This window comes from Bidens hawaiensis, unplaced genomic scaffold, assembly GCF_021521415.1.
Source record: "Bidens hawaiensis isolate Kalapana, Puna unplaced genomic scaffold, B.hawaiensis_p1.1 tig00023813_1, whole genome shotgun sequence".
NCBI classification, from domain to species: Eukaryota; Viridiplantae; Streptophyta; class Magnoliopsida; order Asterales; family Asteraceae; genus Bidens; species Bidens hawaiensis.
The window spans coordinates 118,895-128,141 of NW_027493743.1; the positions used below are offsets into that span (position 1 = coordinate 118,895).

Below are 9,247 nucleotides of genomic sequence, written 5' to 3' on the forward strand. Positions count from 1 at the left end.
ATAAGGCGCGGGTGTTACTTGGCTTTGTAACAACCATGCCTATGAGCCTATCTTGATAAGTAGTTTTTGAAACCAATATACTCAAATTGTTTACAAAATGCACAAGACAATTGTTAAAAGTAAATAGTAAATAGCATTGAGTTTGTTAGGTTGTTAAATCAATTGAGTTTTTACTAGTTAATATTCTACTCAGTATATGTGCATAAGTGGTCATATGTGTTGTGGCTAGTTGAAAAATGAATCACATTTTCACAATTTTTATTTTTTCTTTCTAGATTAATCTTTCTTAAATGTTATATTTATATTAGATTTCTTCTGCAATGACTGATTACTAGTGATTAGCAGTCTTCGCAGAATGCGGTGGCCACACTAAGCGCCTCCTCTAATTACATACTCGTTAGAATTTCCAATCATCATTTCACTTTTCACTGTTAGTTTCAACAAGAGGATTTTCCGTTGCCATTACCAGAGTTAGGACTTTAACGTGGATAAACACGCAATGAGGATTTGGGGTTTTGAAACCAGGATCTTAGAATTCTAGGTTTTTGGCTTCAACTTTTAATTGGTCCATGCTATATTCTTTGTTGAACTAAGCACTGGCAAGTGAAAATGATAACTCACTCTCCTCTCTTGGACCTTGTTTGTTTAGTTTGAAAAGTATGGGATGCTCCTAATTTTGTGTGTGTGTGTTATTTTGTTCTAAGATAAAGTGTTGATGCTGTTAAGAGGAAAATGTTAAAAAGAGTAAATAATATTGCGTTATTTAATTAGGTGATTTAATCACTTGTGTTTATTAAGTTGTGAACATCCTAATAAGTGGTCATTTGTATTGTGTTGTACTGCACCTAATTGATACTAAACACATAGTTTGGGTCTCATCTAAGTCGACTTTGGACCTAACAAAGTCTCAAAACTCAGTCGTTAACCGGGCCTAGTTGTAACCCGATGTTGTTGATGGAAAAGTAGTAGTGATATGTTTTATCTGAGGCCACTACATTCCTCTTGCTTACACCCTTTCTTTCAACTTTTAACTCTTAAGAAGTTTTCCACCTAAATATTCTTTTTTCCTGCTATTAGCCCTAATCTACTTTTACGTCACCCGTTATGGGTTAATTAAAACACATTACCTACGTGATAGTGGCATAACATGATGTTTATATATATTTTAGTTAAACCACGATACATATCCTTATTAACAACCTACGGGTAACCTATGCATAATTTAAATCCTCTACCTCTTAAATTGATTGGACACATCTTACTACCAGGATGTCCCTTATACTCATTTTTAATTTATATCAACTATTATACTAACACACTATTCATTTTTTAAGTTATAAAAATTTATAATTTATAAAAAGAGTTTAATTATTAAAAGAAAGTATAAAAAGACGGTGACAATGGGAAAATGTAAGTATCAGTAATGATGTTTGTAGAATTAATGAGAAAATAAGTGTTTTAACTGCATTTATTGAAACACTCCTATAACGTGAGTGGTGACTAGACGTGTTTATTAATGGTTTTAGATAATACCAACAAATAAGGAAAATCAAAGACACATAAAGATAGAGTCAATGAGCCAAGCTTTATATGGTGATGAAAATATTAGTAACATTGTTTGTAGGATTAATGAAAAAAATCAATGTTTTTAATTTTGAATGTATTTATTAAAATATATCGTGACTGCTGACTAGACAAGTTTGTCAATGGTTTTAGATAATACCAACAAACAAGGAAAATTAAAGACACAAATAAATATGTTTTAAATTTATATATGCCTATAAATACTTAAAAAAGATTGGTTATTGGTAGAACAGTAGTTATAGCGTGTGGTGAGAAATAAAATAGAATACATGGAGACTACCATTTCGGGTCGACTCCGTCCGTCACCTAATCGGACTCTTCTTCATTCCAAATCATCAGGTATTATTGTTATTATTCATTCCCACAGGTTTCATTGTGTTTCCAGCTGATTATTATTATTATTATTGTTATTAATTCATCGATCAAGTTACCTCGGATCTAATTGTAATTAGGTAGGTGATTGGAATTATTAGGCTTTTTTTGTTTAGAATGTTAATTTATTAATGAAATCGACAATTTAGGGTTTGTAGGCTTGTAATTGAGGCTAATTAGTCAAAATAAACACACGGTACTGATGGATTTAATCATAGATGGTGACATAGTTAGGATTGAAATAAACAGCTAGCGATATCGTATCCGTTGCTGTAAGAATTACAATAAATGGGGAAATTTGTAGCTAGGCAGGCCGTGTTAAAGGCAGAAGCAGGAAAAATTGCTAAGCACGAGAAGGCGTGTGTTGAGAATCAACACGCCTTCATTCATTTTGCTTTCGATACATTTGGGTCCCTTGCCCCTGATGCTACTACGTTTCTAAAAAGAGTTCAGCGGGTCGTGCATAGTAACTCAACGACACTGAAAAAACGATAACTTTGTTTTCAGTAGGATCGGTTTTGCCATTCAAAAGGGGGTGGCGATCAGCTTGTTGCCCGCTTACCTGTCTCTTTGTTGTTATTGGATCCCATTTGGTTAATAAAATACATTAATTAAAAAAAATAAAAAAATTGTAGCATGTGGTTGAGGTTAAATGGATTTTGAAAGAAAAAAGATGCACCGGTTACCTGTGTGATTGTGTTTAATTATTTAGGCAATTGTAACCATGTCAAAATTAATCATCGGTCTTCACTGATATTGGAACATGTTTTCCCTCTAGCTGATTTACATTTGGTTCCTAAATCTAAAATTCCTATTGCATCATTATATGTACAATATCGTAATTTGTTACTTTGATCGAAATAGAAAAGAAAGACAGTTTTGAGGAGAGAAAATTAGTATTGACTATTGTTCCACACGATCAAGGCTAGTATACACTTAACTATAAATTAGACCAGTCTGTAGTTTGTATTTTGGCTTAAATGAGTGCACTGAAATATTACGGGCATCTGTATTTGTGGCTTATTCTTTTCTACAACACCATAGTAACAAATACAATGCCATTAGGATGCTAACGAGTTCTATATTATAACCTGTTGTGTGTCACGCAAGGTGGCAGCGTAAAGAAGCTAGATACGCTCCAGCAAACGGTTTAATAAAACCCGGATGAGAGAGAGTTTATCATCATATATCAAAAGTTGTATTAACAAACATTACAGAAGAGACTTTATTTTTAGTTGATTCTAGTAACCAAAGTATTAAGTTCTGTCAAAGTGACACATTACTATGACATTAAATGAAATAAAAAAGTGTACCGGAATTTAGAATTTGGTCCAGATAACTAGTATTCTAGACTTTATTATTCTATATCATAAGTTGTTTTAAATAAAAACGAATGCATTAAAAATCTTGTTTGGTAATTTTTTGGGTGTTATTGACCCGCTTCTTCACTCTTTTTCAGCATTCTCAGCTATAAGCATACAAGTCAAACATTCGATTTAGCGTCCCTCTTTAAAGAGTGTCTATTATTATCTGAAAAATATAAAAAAAAAACCACCGAAAAATAATTTACTTCTGAAATCAGTTTGAGGTAACTACGATTATCGACGATTCTCTTGTTCGGTGATTCTGCTTAAGCACTTTAGCAAATTGCTTCTTAAAAACCTGTTATTAGTGTCATATTTGGTTATGCCAATACATGTTTAATTACAGGGGACAAATACTCGCTTCATAAACAAAGCACAAAATGGATCACTGTTATGACTATGGCACCTCCAAGGCTGGAAAAGGGTGGCGGGGTGATGGATAAACCTGTTATTGAGAAAACAACACCTGGCCGAGAGTCAGAGTTCGATTTAAAGTAAGGATGCCCGTTTACAAGAAAAAACAAACTTCTTATCGTGTTAGAAAACACGGTTTATTTATTTATTTTGTATCAGGAAATCAAGAAAAATGGCCCCACCTTATCGTGTAATGTTACACAACGACAACTATAACAAGAGGGAGTATGTTGTGCAAGTGCTAATGAAGGTTATACCTGGAATGACTGTTGACAATGCGGTTAATATTATGCAAGAGGCGCACGTCAACGATCTATCTGTGGTGATTGTTTGTGGACAGCCAGATGCAGAAGAGCATTGCACGCAGCTCAGAGGTAACGGGCTTTTGAGTTCGATTGAGCCTGATGGTGGAGGTTGTTAGCTCGTCTACATGGGTCACAAGTAACTATGATGGGTTGTCTTTTGTAAGTACTAGGATTATGGTAATGTTTCAATAATTAAAGGTACAATATAATGAATATATGATGAATGGATGATATACGTGATTATCGAATGTTGGCAGTGTTGGTCAGCCTCCAAAAGATGTATAGTTACTTTGATGTGTTCATGGTGTGTCTTCAGTGGACCGGTGAATATATATGCAACGTTTCAAAACTTCGCTTCTTTGAATTTTACTATGTATGTTTTGTTGTGGTTATAAGGATCTTATGTTGAGCCATTAAGAGTCCTGACTAATTGAATGGTAACATCTGAATCGGTTAGCATGTTTTTAAATAAACTAAACACACTCAACTTATGACCGATTTAGAGGTAAACTCTTAATGGAATCATTATAATACTACCAAATAGCTCATCAATGCACAATCAAATTTGAATTTTCAAACTCTAGACCCTTTACCATGTCAAATAATTCGAAACAAGATTTACAACACAAATCAACAAAAACAAAATTATTTTGGCAATTTCGAAACAAGAACAATCAAATGCGTTTTCCGTAACTATTCACGATAATTCAAAAGCATAACCTTGAGCTCAACAAACGCCACTAACACATTGTTAGGACATCACTTACTTATTATGCTGGCATCATAACAAAGAGAATATGATCATATAGGCCGTATAACAAGACGAAAACGTCCATATATGTTGTATGAACAACAAAACATTTGGGTGTATCATGTATGATATACTTAATTTTAAAAAAAAGGTCATACATCCTGTATGACCATTTCCCCCCAATAATATGTACCCATGACCCGTATGACGTGACAGATTCGTACAAAGCTAATCTAACATATACATAGGATATCATAAAACCCGTAAGACATGACAAACAAACTTGTTTAGAGCGTTATGTCACAAATCAAATATTTGAAAATCGAGATGCTTGATTTGTGTTGAAACGCTTGGGTTTGTTGGCTCACCCCGGACATCATCGGGCACGACCTTAGCAGAAAAGGAGGCGTACATGCCCAGTCGTTCTTGCATAACGAGCACATCGTTTGTAGCCAGCTTTTGCCACTCACCTGATGATTCCAAGGCATGATGTCACACCCCGACCAAAGGCGGCGGAACATGCCGGGTGCCACGGATTGCTCAAGAACACAAGACACTATTAAAGTGCATATATTTAAACAACTCATTCACTTCATTCAATCATCAAAAGTAACCGGCGCTCTAACCGGAATTTTAATTCAAATTCCTTTGAATTCTCACGAATTCTGTAAAACAAACACGTCTTAAAGGTTCCGTTTGATGTGGCATTGATCATTCATTCATTTGTGAAAAACTGAAAACTGAATAAGTCAGCATCAGACGTGTAAGATATCTACTGGCTAGAAACACAACCTCCGTCCTGCCATGGATAACAGATAAGCCTCGTCACTCATATTATTATTTTCAACCTCTCTCTTTTCTTCCTGTTTCCCCCAATTTCTTCTCACTCTATTTTCCAATTCGCAATGGCTCCTTATCTCATCTTCTGAATTAATAATAATAATAATAATAATTTCATATTAATAATAATATTATCAATCAACTGCATTTAATCAATCCAAAATATGACTACTGTTGCTTCACTCTCGTTCCGTGGCGTCACTCAATCACCTTCCAAAATCACTCGTCCTCTTGTTTCAGATTATTATGCAGTTAGGGTTCGTACAAACGTATCTTTCAATTCAATCAGCTTCCGTACTTCAAGTTCGAGTTCTAGATTCGTTGTGCAGTGTATGTCTACTACTGTAACAGGCAAGTGTATTTCATAATCACTTCAATTTATTTATCTGTTTGTTTATACTATAAAAATGTAGAAGATTCACATCCAGTACAACTGCAATGTAATTTTAGATTATTATTATTATTATTATATGATATGCTATAGCAATGCATTATTGATCTAACTGTTTATAGAAATTAGGGGTTTGTGAGGGTCGGTTTGGCTCGGTTTTTGATTTTTGGAAACTGCTCAGCTTTGGTGTTTCGGTTTTGGGCTAAGACTGAAAATTTGATTTTTAGTTTTTGGTAACCGTTCAGTTTTGGGCTCAAACTGAACCAAAAACAGAAATTTCGGTTTCGATAGCCGTTCAGTTTTGAATTTTCTGTGGTTCGTTTGTTTTGGTTAAAATCGAACTGAAAACAGAAATTCTGGATTTTTAGTTTTTGAAAAACGTTGAGTTGTGGTTTTTTTTTTGGTTTGGTTTATTCGGGTTTGGGCTAAAAGCGAACAAAAAACCGAAATTTCGGTTTTTGAGGTTTTAAAAACCGTTCTTGTTTTGTTTTTTTTTTTGGTTTACGGTTTAGTTTTGGTTTTGCCATTTGAGCTTGAAATTTTTGGGCGAACAAAAAGAATCGCCCAAAATAATGAATTTGGACCTAAACTTTTTGTTAATTAATAATGAATTTATTTTTATACATTTGAACTAAAAATATTTGGGTTAAGCTGTTCTCTAAAATCTTATTACTTACTTAAAAAAATGAAATTTTATAAGTTCGGTTCGATTCAGTTTATTTGGTTTTCATTACATGCAAAACCAAAACCGAACCAAAACTTCAGTTTTTACATAAACGTAAACTGACATGTCGGTTTTTGTTTAGGTTTGTTTTTTTTGGTTTTGTGCACGCCTTTAATAAAAACAATCAGTATAATTACAAAGGAAACCTAATCAAATCATATCTTCTAACTATCAATCTATGATAATCATATATATTGACATTTGGGCTTTCTTCAGAACCACCACCACCAGTTTCAGAGACAAAGTTGAAATTCTTGAATGCTTACAAACGGCCGATTCCGAGCATCTACAACACGGTGCTGCAGGAACTGATAGTACAGCAGCATCTAATGAGATACAAGAAGACCTACCGTTATGATGCAGTATTCGCCTTAGGCTTTGTTACTGTTTACGATCAGCTTATGGAAGGGTACCCTAGCGACGAAGATCGAGAAGCCATCTTTCAAGCATATATTAAGGCACTAAATGAGGATCCGCAACAATACAGGTCTCTTTCGATTTGCAATTGACATAAATTTTTAAATGCTTTGCAATTTGAATGATTTAACATGTTCTGTAAACTGCAGGGCGGATGCACAGAAGCTGGAAGCGTGGGCTCGTGCTCAAAACGCTAGTTCATTGGTTGAATTTGCATCTAAAACAGGAGAATGTGAGGAGATTTTGAAGGATATTGCAGAGAGAGCAGGGGGGAGTGGAAGTTTCAGTTACAGTAGGTTCTTTGCTGTCGGTTTGTTTCGTCTTTTAGAGCTGTCAAATGCAACCGAACCCACTATTTTGGAGAAGGTAATATACATTCTAGCTATCATAATAATAATAATCTTATGTCTTGTTTTCCATAGGATGGTGTTGGCATCAAATACAAACAACTCTTAACGTGAGAAACATACAAATAACTAGAGTAATTATGTTAAAACTATAGTAATTATTATTACGCTACTTCATTTGTTTTAGTGTAATGATTATTACACAAACAAACTGACCCAGAGTAATTATTATTACTTTAGCTCAAAACTGTAGCATAATAATAATAATTACTCTAGTTTAATTTAAGCTCAACCACTGCGTGTATATATGCGCAAATGTTCTTGACGTGTCCCGGTTATCTTCCACATTAGAAAGAAATGTCTGGTGAATTTTTGTTATGAAACAATCATACAAAAAATACCATGTTTATTACTTGCTTTTGCGATTCCAGCTTTGTGCAGCTCTCAACATCAACAAAAAGAGTGTTGATCGGGACCTTGATGTTTATCGCAATCTGCTTTCAAAGCTTGTTCAAGCCAAAGAACTGTTGAAAGAATATGTCGAAAGGTACTTGATAAACTTTTAAAAACCATGAAAGTGTTTATTTTGTTGAGTCATGTATTTTGTTTTCTTGTTTACAGGGAGAAAAAGAAGCGAGAAGAAAGAAGCGAACCGCAAAAGGCTAATGAAGCAGTGAAAAACTGCTTAGCGGAAAACCAATACGTCAGCAAGTAGCTAATATTCATAAATCTTTTGAAGCTTTGTTCAGTGTAAATTGAGGCAATATATTATACTTTTTAACTCTTATGTTTTGTTATATATTTTCTTGTGATAAAAGACGGTATGCAATCATCATACAGATTCTAACAAGTATCTAGTGTGCATCTTCATTTGTATTCCGATTATGTAATGATTGCTCACCCTCTTACTTGAATTTATTGTCATCTTCTTTTCGTTTTACATTCTAGTGATTCCATTTTCTGAGGTCTTACAGGCAGCATCCTTCATGTCATTTCCATACACGCGTTTGGTAAGCTTGTTCTTACCATTCAAACATATTTTGTAATATTATGCGTGTCTCCGTGAAAGAGCAGTGTTAGTAGTAGTTGCATTGGTGGAGATGAGCTCGCTTGACTGAAATATCACGCGATATCATAGGAGGATAGCCGTATCAATGAAAATCGAATTTCATTTCGAACGGTATACTTTTGAGCATATTAGTATTTCATTCAGCTTAGTTTCATGTTGAACACTTCCAAGTCTGTTGTGAAGCTCTATGCTGGAGAACACTTCCAAATGGGATCCTTATGATAACATTCTCACCTATTTTTTTCAAGCGATTGTCGTAGTGGGCCCATATCTCCATTCGTTCGTCGATAATCTAATCATATTACCACCTAGCTCTTCAGGTTTGTCTGAGTGGTCATTATTACTATTCCAATTTCTAAAAATTGGTATCAAAGCATTGACAACATGTCACCGTGTCTTACTCATAGCATAAAAAAAATGGTAATCTTGGAATTTATAGACTCCATCGTTTGCATGTCTTTTGCCAAAATCATAGCATAAAGTTTGGCATGTAATAGGAGTTTTTTTTCCCTCGGTAGCTCAGCGGTAGAGCGACCTCTTTGTTAGTTCAACATGTGTGTATGTTATCCTATGTATTCATGTAAAGATATTTCATTTGTATATGTTGTCCAACTTTGGCAATGGGGACTCATGGGTTAATATATGTATATAATTAATTATTTTATGTGT

At 34.3% G+C, this 9,247-nt stretch overlaps 2 protein-coding genes across 2 annotated transcripts; both read left to right on the plus strand.

Moving 5' to 3' along the window:
• The first annotated feature begins 1,736 nt into the window (after positions 1 to 1,736).
• LOC143568134 (ATP-dependent Clp protease adapter protein CLPS1, chloroplastic-like) lies at positions 1,737 to 4,386 on the plus strand. The gene is made up of 3 exons (XM_077054365.1): positions 1,737 to 1,923; positions 3,667 to 3,814; positions 3,894 to 4,386. Exons 1-3 carry the CDS (start codon positions 1,854 to 1,856, stop codon positions 4,153 to 4,155), a joined length of 480 nt encoding a protein of 159 aa, XP_076910480.1. The 5' UTR covers positions 1,737 to 1,853; the 3' UTR covers positions 4,156 to 4,386.
• Positions 4,387 to 5,646: 1,260 nt separating this feature from the next.
• On the plus strand, positions 5,647 to 8,444 carry LOC143568135 (protein THYLAKOID FORMATION1, chloroplastic-like). The gene is made up of 5 exons (XM_077054366.1): positions 5,647 to 5,981; positions 6,962 to 7,232; positions 7,312 to 7,528; positions 7,941 to 8,056; positions 8,131 to 8,444. The coding sequence occupies exons 1-5, from the start codon at positions 5,795 to 5,797 to the stop codon at positions 8,222 to 8,224; spliced, it is 885 nt and encodes a 294-aa protein (XP_076910481.1). The 5' UTR covers positions 5,647 to 5,794; the 3' UTR covers positions 8,225 to 8,444.
• Positions 8,445 to 9,247: the final 803 nt, after the last annotated feature.